Below are 12,737 nucleotides of genomic sequence, written 5' to 3'. Positions count from 1 at the left end.
AGTGCTGAGCGAATGAAATCAAACTAGGTCTTAGCACCCTAGGACCTTAGGAGCTTATCTTCCTCCTCAGGCAGGCATCTCCTGCCCTAGGCACTGTCTCTCCACGTCACCGTATGGCACTTTTCACCAGCCACAATGAATTTAGCTTCATGCGCGGGACTCAGTACCCTCCCATCCTGAGTTTCAAGCGCTATGGCAGGCTGGAAGGCTTCAAGCAGTGGAATATGTTACCAGCAGCAGCTTCTCTTAGTGTTTTCTAGAGGAAAGGGGGCTCATTTTCTTGGATGGTTTGAGCCTTGCTCTTCCTGGAACCTTAAGACCAGGCTAGAAAATGTTTCTCATCCTTTTGGGGGGTTTTCTTGTCTCTCTTTGTTTTAATTGTGGTAAAATACATATAACGTAAAATTTACCATCTTAACCATTTTTAAGTGTACAGTTCAGTAGGTGTTAAGCACATTCACAATGTTGTGCAACTATCACTACCATCCATCTCCAGAACTCTCTTCATCTTGCAAAACTGAAGTCTGTACCCAGTCAACGATAACTCCCCATCACCCTCTCCCCCCAGCCCCTGGCAACCACTCTTCTACTTTCTGTCTCTATGAATTTGACTCCTCTAGGGACCTCATATAAGTGGAATCATACAGTATTTGTCTTTTGGTGACTGGCTTATTTCACTTAGCATAATGTCCTCTAGGTTCATCCATGTTTCTCATCCTTTTTGAAACCCTTAACACCAAACATCAAAATCTTATGGCCTTCCTTAAGCTGATTTGGACTTTCAACGTAAGTTAAATCATTGCAACTAAAACAAGCAAACAAATCAAAGCCACAGGTAATTTTAGAATCTGCTTCCTCAAACTCCACAGGCTCCCTCTGAGATTCAGATAGGTCCTACTCCCACCCACTGGTTGAGTCATTGCTTTAGATTGCTCTCAGCTCCTTGAGTTTTAAAAATGATGCATTTAAAACGAGAGAATGCTCAGGCAACCTGTTGTAATGGAAAAGGCACGAGAGAACAGGGACCCAGGCTGATCTTCATCACTCCCCTCCATGTTTTGTTGGCCAAATCACTAACCTTAGGAACATTTTGTTCCCCTGCAAAATGGAGACAGCAAGTCTCTGCCCTGCTGCCCTCCTGGAGCTGCTTTGAACATCACATGAAATACATATGAGAATGTGCTTTGTCCTAACAATTGTGGTCAAAGTCATTCCTTCTGGTTCTTATGCCTAGGGAGCTCGATGGAACCAAGAACTGAAGAAAAAAGTGTAATCAGTGATAAAACAGCCGAATGGATTGCGGAAGATGATGATGATGTGTTTGTGGCTTCACGAACAACTGAAGATTTATTTACTGTGATCCACAGGTCTGGACAAATTTCCTAAATTCCTATTATAATTGCCTTTCCTTCTTATACCAGAAGAAAAACTGCTACCTCTAAGCAGAATGCTTAGAATGGAACTGGAGACTAAGTTCAGATACCCACGTAGTGAACCCAGTCCAGGGCCTCACCACCTCCAATTCATTGACATCTTTGGGTGAAATGGAAGAGAGGCAGGCGGGGAAGGGAGGACCAGGTGCAGAGTGAGAGGCCCCTCGTCTCCTAGCAACCCCAGGGCCTATTGTGGCTCCATCTGCTTTCTCACAGCTCTGCCTAGAGTCAGAGACATTTAACCCTTCACAGAATTCCTTGTACCAAAAAATCTCATCAAGAAGTGAAGTGGGGCACCAGGCCGAGCATCAAAGCAGGAGCTTAGGCAAAGGGGGACCAGACGGGGACCCAGTTATTGGACAGAAGCACAAAGCATGGGCTCCGTGATGAGGAAACAGGAAAGAGCCCAGTTATTGGAGTTGGAGCACCAGTTCAGAACAGGATCAGCTCATGGGCTGTCTTGATTCAGAGTCATTGAGCTACTAGCTTTGACTCCTTAAATTCTTCCTTGGTACCAGAACCTGGGCAGGACTGAGTCTGCAGGCATAGGCCAAGTGACTCTAGCTGTGGGCATTGAAAGGAATGTAGGGACAGGGGGCCAGACAAGGGACTCTGAGGACTTAGTGGAGAGAAAGAAAGCTGGTAAGTACGACTGCTCACAAGGCTGTTGCATAGAAGTTCCCAGATTGTGTCACTGGCATTCGTGAAGTTATATGAAGCATTAGGAAATGTCTGCCGCACAAATTCACTCAAAGTAAACTTTCTCTCATTTAGGTCCAAAAGAAAGCTGCTTGGCTGGAAGGAGCCTGGTGAGGCCTTTGCTGGTGGCAGCAGACCAACCTCCCACTCACCAATAAGGAACACGGCTGAGTCTCCTATCAGTGAGTTGGCTGCCTCTGCAGGGTCAAGCGGCAGTGCCAGCCTAGATGCTGGCAGAAATGATGATTTCAAGGCCTTGCTACAGAAGAAGGGAAGCAAGGCAACTCCAAGGTCCCGCCCCTCAGCAGCAGAACTGCTGAAGACCACTAACCCACTGGCTCGGCGAATTATTGCACAATTTTCAAAAGACTACGAAACCCCTGATAACCCCAGTACCTAAGCCCTGGGTTCAGCAAGCAAGGTTGAGTTACTAAGCTTGAGTAGAAAAGGGGGAAGAGAAAAAGGGTTTTAAAAAGGAACCATGGAAATAACAAAAGAGCCTGCATTTCTTTTACATTAACTCACACTCTGGACAACAGGAGAGAGGCCACATCCAGAACTAAAATCATCAGGCACTTTAATCATCTTCAGACATTTTATGTTCTCATACTTACAATCTTGCCATTACTAACTACCGATTTTCTCCTTATTTCCCCCAAGTGGTATGCACTCAGAAGAAATTCTCAGATGCAAGGGCACATATGCCATCTTTTAAATCAATGACCAGGCTGCTCCATCCCTGGCTCCTATCACTGAGGGGCACAGTGAGAGAGCAGATTGGGGGCTGCCAAACCCAGGGGACACAGGGTGCCATTGCTGATTATTCACTTTCCCAGCAAGGCCCTGATGGCCCTGCATGGAGAAACAGAAGGACCCTGATGCCTCTTCAGCCACAGTATAATTCTCCACCACAAGAGGTTTGCAGGTGTGCACTTGTTTCGGCATGAGGTTGATTGGATGGCTTTTGTCGTGCAAAATATGAATGTGACTCTGTCCTGAACTTCACACCTTTTTCAGTTTGATTGTCTACACGGAGATCAGGGTGATGAGTTTTAGTAAACATATAGACCCCCCCCTCCCTACCCCCCTTTGCTAGAAAAGGTCAGGACTGGGTTGCTTTGGATGAACCAAGCTTGGCCAACAAACAAGGCAGCCGTTTGTTCACTCAGATCTATCCAAGGTAACTCACACGTGCGCCTTGAGATCCTTCAAATGTCTGCCAACAACGGTAGCTAGTGTCTGTGCCCAGCTCATGCTGCATTCGAAGAACTCTCGCTTCATTTGCTTATAGTATTCATTACAGGAAGTCTTTAGCTGAAGGAACAGCATCCTCAAAGTCCCAAGGAGGAGAGAAAGTAAGTGTAACTTGCCCACCACCATTCACTTCAGATTGTGGTTTGTGGTTGGTTTGGTCTTGTTTAAAGGAAATCTTCCTCTGTTTCCAAACCGAGAACGTATAGACTAAAAGGATAGATCCAAAATCTGAAAGGCAGCCTTGCAAGTTGCTATGGCCCATAACCCAAAAAAAGGGCTACTTTTTGCCATTTACTTTCTGCTGTTTGACCAATTTTCAATTAACCTTCTGGGGGAGAATGTAAGGACTGGGGTAAATGGGATACTGGATGCTGACAGAGTCCCAGGACAGTCATTGTGACCCCTTCTCCCCACCCCCTGCCAAAGCTTATAGACACTAACTTTCCTTGTCAGTTCAATTTTCTAAGCAAAGCAAGAGCTGTGATTCATTTGATTTTCATATGTCTGGTTTCTGGGAGGTTGGGGGGGAAAAATAGCACTGAACAAAGAAAACTGGCTGACTAATAATGGAGGATTAATTGTCCACAATTCCCAAGAGGGAAAAAGGAAAGTCAAATGAAATTGTAGCCTGCTTCACAAAGAGAGTCCCCTGACCTCTTCCTCCTTCACCCCCCACCCAACAGATTCATTGGTCAACCTCTTGGAGGATGTGGAAACTGCTCCCAGAGACAAGCAGATCTTGATTTTGGCAGCTCTCAGTAAGAAGCAAGCTCTTTAGCCCAACTGCCCACACAGCGGAAGAGCAGCTGGAAAACCACACTGAGTGCTGAGGGGACTTGGGCCTCTCACATAGAACCCCTAGGCCTGGGCCCTTGGTCGCTACAGTTCTGAATTCTAGACTTCTGAGTACAGGTCAGGCCCAGCGCCTCCCCCTGATTTAGACAGAAGCCACCTCAAATAATAGACAGTTCTTGAAAGCCCAGTTGCTTTTGAAAGTGAACCAACTATTTAGTTCAAGGGTCCTGACCAAATTTCAGAGGTTTTGCCTGAAATAAAATAAGATTCATTCCTGGCCTTAATTTATATATGAATGCCACACACTTGTCTGCCCTGGACTCAGAATCCCAAAGGATGGAAACATTTTCCTCTGGGGGGAAATGAAGGAGTGTTTGTGCTTTGGCCTAACAAAAGTGAAAGGCTGCCGGGGCCCTCTACTCCAGAACCATTATGAGCTCTAAAGCGGAGTATGAGACTCACACAGTATAGGACTTGTTACTTCCGCTAACTTTTCTGGAAGCTTCTTGTTTGGTACTTCTAGTGGGTTTTGCCTCTCCCCTCACCTTGCCACCTCTGGTGGTTTTCCAGAAAGATTCTAAAGCTTAATATCCAGACACCTTGATGTCTTTCAATTACCTTGAGTCTTGCTTTCCCCTGCAATACTCCGTATGCCTGGAATTTTTTAGAAGGTCTTCTACATCTTCACTATGGCCCTCCAATGCCCAGTGGTGTTGCCATTAGCATAAGAGGCTTCGGGGCAGAGATGATGTGGTCAGAGGTAACACTGAGGACCGGTAATATTCATTTAATATTTTGCAACAGGTGGACCTAGTCCCAAACAAACAACCAAATTGTAGAATTTCTACCAATCTCTGATTAACATAATACCAGACAACTCTCCTAGTCCTCACACTCAACATCTCGCCTCCCCTTAGGTATCATAGCACCAACTCTGTCTTCCACCCAGGCACAAGCCACAGTGTCTGCTGCCTCGTGCACCTACTCTGCCAAGGCTGGAGAAGAGAGGCTGAAAGCCCCTTCCAGGAGGCCTTTCAGAGAAGTGACTGTTGCCGCTATTACTAGTGTGAAGAGTGATAACAATTTTTGAAGGTGGAATACAGAAGGGATACAGGTGAAATGAAGTTGGCCCCAGGAAGTCAGGTTCCAATTCAAGTTGTTTCTGTCCCTTTGTTTCCTCTGATTCTAACCAATAGCAGCAGGTGGCTCTACTGGACTGACTTCTGCCTAGGCAGGAGTAGATGCAGTCGTCCCCAGGGGAGGAGGTTAATCGGTAGCTAAGAGCACTTTGCCCTTGGTGGGTGTTCATTATGTATTTGTGGTTCAAACATTGAGGGTAGGGAGCAAGTCGTTCTCAGCACAACAGGAAGCTTCGCTGCTGTCTCCTGTCCTTTGCCTGTCTCAGTCTCTCACCTGGGCCTCCCACATGGCCCCAACTTGCCCCTCAGTCCCTATTTCTTTGAACTGCATCCCTAGCCGACAGCTCACCCTTTAAGGACGCAAGACCGCAGGCAGCAAAATAGCTTGCATTAGCTTACTGACCACAGATCGACCAGTTGATCTGGAATCATTACTTTGAATGTTCAGAGACAGAGGAGAGTCTGCAAGGCTCTCACAACAAGCACGTCACCGGACACCCATTTTAACTCTCCGACAACGTGGGTCAGATTGTGATCCTGCTGGACCCATCAGTCTGAGCAGATATGTCCACGCCACCTGCCCTCTTCCTCATCAACAAACTACTTATTAAAAAAACAAGTTCACAGTCAGTGCTCTGTTCCTCCAGAGAACCTTCCATTATCATCAAGTCTGTAACACAATGGCCAGGCTTCACTTTAATATGATTTGCCAGGGCCAGGACTAGAGTGGGGTGAGTGAGGTGCCTGGGGTGCAAAATTTAAGGAGGCACCCACTCTCAGGGCCATGTTAGTGCCTTACCCTCGTCCCGGCCTTGCGATTTGCACTCTATAAAGTAATATTGGTTTATCTTCTTTCTATGGACATGTATGGTTCTTCCGATTTCGGGGGGTAACTCCCCATTTGTTGCACCAAATGTTTTATTGCCATCTATTTTTCCATTGCTCTAAACCTTTGTATGCCTACACATCAAAGACTCTTCAATATTATCAGAAAACATGGCCGATTTCTAAGTAACCTACTCCAAGTGGCAAGTTAGCACCCATTTCAATAGGGATGCTGACAGGGACAGCCCTTCAGCAAAATAGTGAATGAGTTGGAGGTCTGTCATTGGAATCCTCCGTCTCCTCTGTCTGCTCCATTCCCCCCGACCTTGCTTCTTAGCACCAACTCTGAGTGCGTCCTCGTTTGTCCTCCTCCTTGCTAAGGAAAGCATGCTCTCAGGAAAGGGATAAATTCCTTTACTTTGAGATTATAAGGCTTAATAATACCTCTTTGGAGGGTCACTTGCATTTTAACAGGGAAAAAGCCTTAAGCCAAAGGAATGACGTTCTACTTGTAGAATTTTAGGCATCAATCAGTTGCAGACGTGTATTTTTCACCATGGAAAGGTCAAATTCCCTGATGACTAACTCCTGAATATAGAAAAAACCTTAATCTCCTGGAACTAAGTAAATTGCTGATGGTCGATTAAATTCTCCTGATTCTCAGTGCTGTTCAGTATGGTTACTACCAAGGGACTCTCAGAAATGGCTACTAAAGCCACTGAGAAGGCCCAGATAATTATTATACCTTAACATTTTTACACAAATGGAATTAGTACTACTTATTATTTGAGTAAAGAACACAAGGATTTAAAGAGTTTGTGAAAATGTGTCCTGTCTATGAAAGGTGAAACTGTCCAATCAGTGTCAGATCAATGTCAGCTGTCTGGTGTCTCTGGTACCAGATTATTAAACTTCCTCGAGGCGCAAATTTACTGCATGCAGCCTCGGCTGCCCCCCAACGCTTATCTGTGTTTCGTGCTACTACTTCCCCTTGGTGTGAGAATGAGACCAGATCTATTCCAGAGCACCCAGTCCCTCCAAAGCCTTTGCGTGTATTTCAGCTGTACTTGACTAAACTATTTGGGATTTAAACGGATGACTAGGAAAGAGGTACAAAAGAGCTACATTTGTCAAAGGGCAGCAAAAATGATGAGGATTTTAACAAGGATATGAAATAAACAAATTTTTGAATACTCTGAAATATTTGTAGAGGAATACAGTAGGAAATGGTTATAGGCACACATTTAAGGCACTTTTAGTAAGTTTAACAAAACAAGAAATTTGCATAAGTAATGGGTTATGTGAAATAGGTATCTACTTTTGCTCAGTAAAGCCCAAAACCTAGGCCAGTGGTTCTCAAAGCGTGGTCCCAGGACCAGCAGCAGCATCCCTATAGTGTGTGTGTGTGTGTGTGTGTGTGTGTGTGTGTGTGTGTGTGTGTGTGTGTGTGTGTGTGTGCGCCAGTGACGTTACTTCCTCAAGCCCCTGAGTCACTGTAGCCACGACTCTCCAAACGATTCCAGCCTTTCCCATCTTTTCTACTCTCGTTACATTATGTGATCAGTCTCTGGCCATGTGATTTATATTGTCATGTTGCTCGGATACATTTTTATTTGCTGTTAAGAAATTATCAGAATCAATTACTTGCTCAACCTGCAAAACCTTTTATTTGACTTAGCCAGCACATCTGGCCAGTTTTTGGTTTAAAAACAATTTTGTAATTCACAAATAGGAAAGAGGAAAATGTGTTACATTCATTTGGTATTGCCAACCCTTAAATGTCTGTCTTTCCTGTGGTGGCTGTTCTCTAGGAGGGCTCTGGCAGAAATAGATTTGATTTTAAGATTTTGCATATTTGTGGAATTTGATATCAACAAATCTGTAAACAAAATCTGAACTGGAACAACCAGTTAACTCCTCTCTAATTCCAAGCTTTATGAAAATGTATTCCTTATGTGGTGTTGAGCTCTTTTTAATGTTCAATTTTATAAAATGTTCTGCATGCAAACGCAGCATCGTGCTCATTGTACAAGTCACCTGACACTCATCTCCTCCTCTATATGTGTGATGGTGAAGAAACAGCAACATGTATGTTCTTACCTCTCCTGAATCAATTGTAAATTACAAATCTTTTCATTAATTTTTAAATGAGATATATTTACTCTGGCTAGTAGTTAAAATTTTATTCTTTTTATTATATTTCATTGCTACTTTTTTCTACTGACTCCAGAGCTTACTTTGGGGACTATTTCTTATTTCTAGATTGCTGTATTGATCTTATTTCTATATTTATCTGTAGTCATGGAATGTTAGAGCTGAAAGAGACCAACCTCTCCTTTTACAGAGGAGGAAACTGAGGCCCAGAAAGTCAAAAAACTTACACAAGGGCTTCCCTGGTGGCACAGTGGTTGGGAGTCTGCCTGCCGATGCAGGGGACGCGGGTTCGTGCCCCGGTCCAGGAAGATCCCACATGCAGCAGAGCGGCTGGACCCGTGAGCCATGGCCGCTGAGCCTGCACGTCCGGAGCCTGTGCTCCGCAGCAGGAGAGGCCACAGCAGTGAGAGGCCCACGTACCGCAAAAAAAAAAAAAAAACAAACAAACAAACTTACACAAGATCACACAGTGGCAGGGCCCAGCCTCAATCCCAGTTCTCCTGCCTCTGGGCCCAGTGTTTTTTCATCCAAAGCACTGCATTTATGGAAGAGCCACAGCTGGCTTCTACTTTTATGACACATGAATTTCCCAGGTATTTCAGCGAGCAATATATGTGCTTTAAGGAAAATGTTCGAGTTCTTTAGCTGATGAATCCAAAGACAAATCTGACTTTCAGTTTAGAAACTTCCATTTCCCTCCAATTTCAATGTATGTGCCCTACTCTATACAGTGGATGCTTTCCCTAAAAGTTATTTGAAAAATGAATTTTTATAGATTAAATTTCATTTTTTTAGTAGAGAAGTTTCCTATGGAAGGGAGTCTTCTGGTGACTTCTTTTGAAAAATGAAAAATCCTCTTGTCAATGTCCCCTAATGCCTCTACTTTTTTTTTTCAGTGTGAACTTTTGTAAGTGGCATTTATTTAAATTAGGGCAAACCAATGTAGGCTTTCCTAGAATCTACTTTATCCTCCCCTTCTTAAACTTTACAAGATAGTTTCAGACTGTTAGGTGTTCGTGAGATACTTAGTTGTATTCTAGAAACTTCTTGATATTTTAACAATCCCTGGGCTCAAACTCTATCTCAATCTTATCAAACGATAACCAAATTTCCTAATCAGTACTGAGCTCTGCATGCAGTTTCATTTCCAGAACATTCTTTGCCTAATGCTCCTTAGTATGACTCTCTCTTTAGCTATTCTCAGGCTTCCTTCCATAGCTCCTGTGTACCTCATTAGTCTGGTTTAGTAGAGTTGCAGGCAGTGCTCGTCAGATGGAGTGGTATTTCCAATTATCCCATTGTTCCAGTCCTTCTCCTGGACCTCCCCTGGTTTCCCTTTACAGGAACGCTCAGAGATTGGTGGGATTTTCCTCATCATCTAGACCAAGGTTTGACAAAGTTTTTCTATAAAGGACCAGAAAGTAACTCTTTTAGGCTTTGTGGGCCACAGATGGTCTCTGTAGCATGGTCTTCTTCTTTGTTACTGTTTGCTTGCTTGCTTGACAACACTTCAAAAATGTAAATACTATTCTTAGCTCTTGGGCCATACGAAGCTGCAGATTGGATTTTGCCTGCTTGTAATAGTTTGCTGACCCCTGGGACGGGCATTTCTGTGACCCACATGATGACTGAGTTGTGTGCTGGGTGATGTGGCTCACTGCCCTCCCATCTCCCGAGCTATCAGGCCGGCCTGTGCAGAGGGGAGTGGAAAGGGGCTGCATTTGCCAACTAGTACTCTCCGATAGATGGACTCTCTCACCTGTCTCTGTCTCTGTGTCTCACTCTCTAACTACCTCGGTGTAGAAACCCTCATTCTTTTCTTTAGATCTCCTGTACTGGTTATCCAATGTGCCTCTGCTTCCTCGAGTGTGGGGTGAGCTGGCAGGAAAGAATGGATATCTGAGGTTTCTTATTTCGTTTGTCCCAAACTGTGGTCGGGGACCCCTGCCCTGGATCATCTGTCCCACTCTGTCCTATACTGCCATCATGTGTTCAGGGCCATCTCTGGAAAGTCTGGTGGCCCAGGCCATGAAATTCCAGTTCAGTCTATTATTTCCTAGGAGAATCACTAGCTCTCTTGGTTACAATGGCTGGTTTTAAAACCCAAAATGTCCATGTGTCCATTTTAATGTGATTCGGACCTGTTCTAGACTCAGCCCCAGCAATGAAATCAATGAGGTATGGAAGGTGTTTTGTGCCCACAGTTTTTCCCCACCTTAACCCCCTGCCTCCTAGACCCCCAGCCTTGGGGATCAGCTCCTTGGGATGCCCCATGCAGCACCACAGCCAGCGGTCATTCAGCACACCACCACCTCCTGTTCTCTGAACCCCTAAGAGGGTTCCTTAAAGCTTCTTCACATCTCTCTCATCTCACTCCCATCTCTACCTTTCATGCTACTTGGGGGTGTAAAGCTCAGTTTCACATTTTCACATTTGCTCGTATAAATATTGGGGGATACGGCTGAATGACAAGGTGTGTGCCTGTGTGTGTATGCATGGTTTCTCCACCTGGACTATGAAGGTCCCATTTACTCGTGTATCTCTCACACACACACACACACACACACACACACACACACACACACCATCCAGTTCTGTCATCAATTCTCTGGTCCAGTTCCAGGTCTGATGGGGCTGGTCAAGGAGGAGGGATGGTGGGGCTCCTGAGGCATTTCCCTTTTCTTGTCTCTTGAAACCTTCTTTCCACTGGCTTGTGCTGGCTTCTCCCTGGAAGCCATTTGAAGAAACTCCTCTGGGGCAATTCTGGACAGGCCAACATACAAAGAGCTAGGACTTTAATTCCATATGAACTCTGTCACTTAAGACATACCTCTCAGGCTGCAGGATTTTTTAAAATCTAAGAACATTGTTTCTTGGGACCTTTAGTTTGCTTTCTGTCATTTGAGCCCAGGGATTTACCCACTTACTGAAATCTAGATTTTAAAAACTCAAGACACGAGTAACTTTAGGATTTCCTTATTTGAAAGCATCCATGAAACAGTTTCTTTCTGCCTTTTGTTTAGGATTTCCAGCCTTAAGAAGGAAACCAGGCTTGCACCTTGGACTCTAAAACAGCAAAAGTACCACACTTGCCAAAAGCAAAATGAGGAAGGAGGATTGGCTAGGCCTGCTCTGCATAGTCAGGAGAAGGACTTTTGTTATGTTAGCGCTCACCATTCAATGCTTACTGAATGCCAACGGTGCACTCAAGAAAAATAAGGGAGACAGGAATTTGCAGACCGAGATCCTAAACTGGAAGGCAGAGATAAGGCAATTCCCTCAAGTGATGAGAATGTGTCCCTGGATAAAAATATCAAGAAGCAGCAAGAGAGATTGTCATCCCGGTCTTTTTAGAATTCCAACACAAAATGGAAGGGAGCCCTCTGTGGGGTGATATTACAAAGGGTTTTTCTTGTCTTTCTTTCTTTTTCTTTTTTTTCTTTAAAAGAAAAAGCATTCCTTACTGGCTTGCTACCAGCAATTGAACTGTATTCTTTATATAGCTAGAGCTGTTTGTGTCTTCTTAAAATAAACTTTTTCTGTTAAAATCATTTTGTTTCACCCTCTGATTCTCATTGTAGCAATGATGACTTTATCCAGACACTAAGCCCAGTTTGTGAGTATGTTTTCCAGACCACACAAGTGTGGGACCCACAAACATGAGCTTTGATTCTCACAAACCCCTGAGAGCCCAAAACAGATACGCGGGACACAGTGTCTTGCAGAAACCTGGCCCACCGAGCTGTGAACCTAAGTTATAGGGGCAGGGAATATGTCTTTGAGGACTTTGTCTCAGGGATTCTAGTTCAACTGCTCCTAGAAGCAACAAGGGGCCTCAGACAGGCACAGCTCTGGTGAAGTAGGCACCGGTCACCAGGCTCCTAAGGATAGGAGGTTGCCATAGCAACTGTGCTCAGGGCATGCACTCCCTCTTTGTTCTCTGGCTCAATGAAGCCACCCAGCAGGGAAGACCAGAGTGAGTCAGGGCTGGGAGCAAAAAACACAGACCAGATGTGGCCCAGATCACTTCCATCCCTCAAGAAGGGTATGGTCCCACCATGCAGGTGGTGACAGCTATATTCAAGGGTCAAGTTCCATCCAAAAGGAGCTTTGTTCTCTGGTGCCAACTGGCTCAGGCCTCTAAGGCTGAGGCCCTTGCAGCCAGTATCCTTGTCTCCCCAGGCCCCGTGCTAGCTCACGTCCCCTGACACCACTGGGCTGATCTTTCAAAAAGACACCACAGAGCCTGAAACAACCTAGAAAGCTTACAAGGGGAGGGAGAGGGGCCAGGGCTACTCTCAGACAATAGCAGGTGTCAAGACTTAAGACCAAGATCAGAGAAGGAGACTGGCTCGAGGTGGGCCTCACAGCAAGCAGTACCTCGGTGAGACCCTGTGGTTCAGGGGCTGGTGTTGACCCCGGCAGGGTCTGGGGCTGC

General features: G+C 45.0%; 1 protein-coding gene across 5 annotated transcripts in view; it reads left to right on the top strand.

Moving 5' to 3' along the window:
* The window catches only part of NHSL2 (NHS like 2), a 276,883-nt gene extending 265,033 nt beyond the window's left edge, over positions 1-11,850 (top strand). For all 5 annotated transcript variants that reach the window (XM_067722883.1, XM_067722882.1, XM_067722886.1 and 2 more), the window contains 2 exons: positions 1,235-1,367; positions 2,208-11,850. In XM_067722883.1, coding sequence (XP_067578984.1) covers positions 1,235-1,367; positions 2,208-2,532 — 458 coding nt within the window. In that variant the 3' untranslated portion in view covers positions 2,533-11,850. The remainder of the gene's footprint in view (positions 1-1,234; positions 1,368-2,207) is intronic.
* Positions 11,851-12,737: the final 887 nt, after the last annotated feature.

Source organism: Pseudorca crassidens, chromosome X (genome assembly GCF_039906515.1).
Source record: "Pseudorca crassidens isolate mPseCra1 chromosome X, mPseCra1.hap1, whole genome shotgun sequence".
Classification (NCBI taxonomy): Eukaryota; Metazoa; Chordata; class Mammalia; order Artiodactyla; family Delphinidae; genus Pseudorca; species Pseudorca crassidens.
The sequence above is the reverse complement of the archived record's forward strand: the minus strand, read 5'-3'. Positions and strand labels throughout refer to the sequence as shown.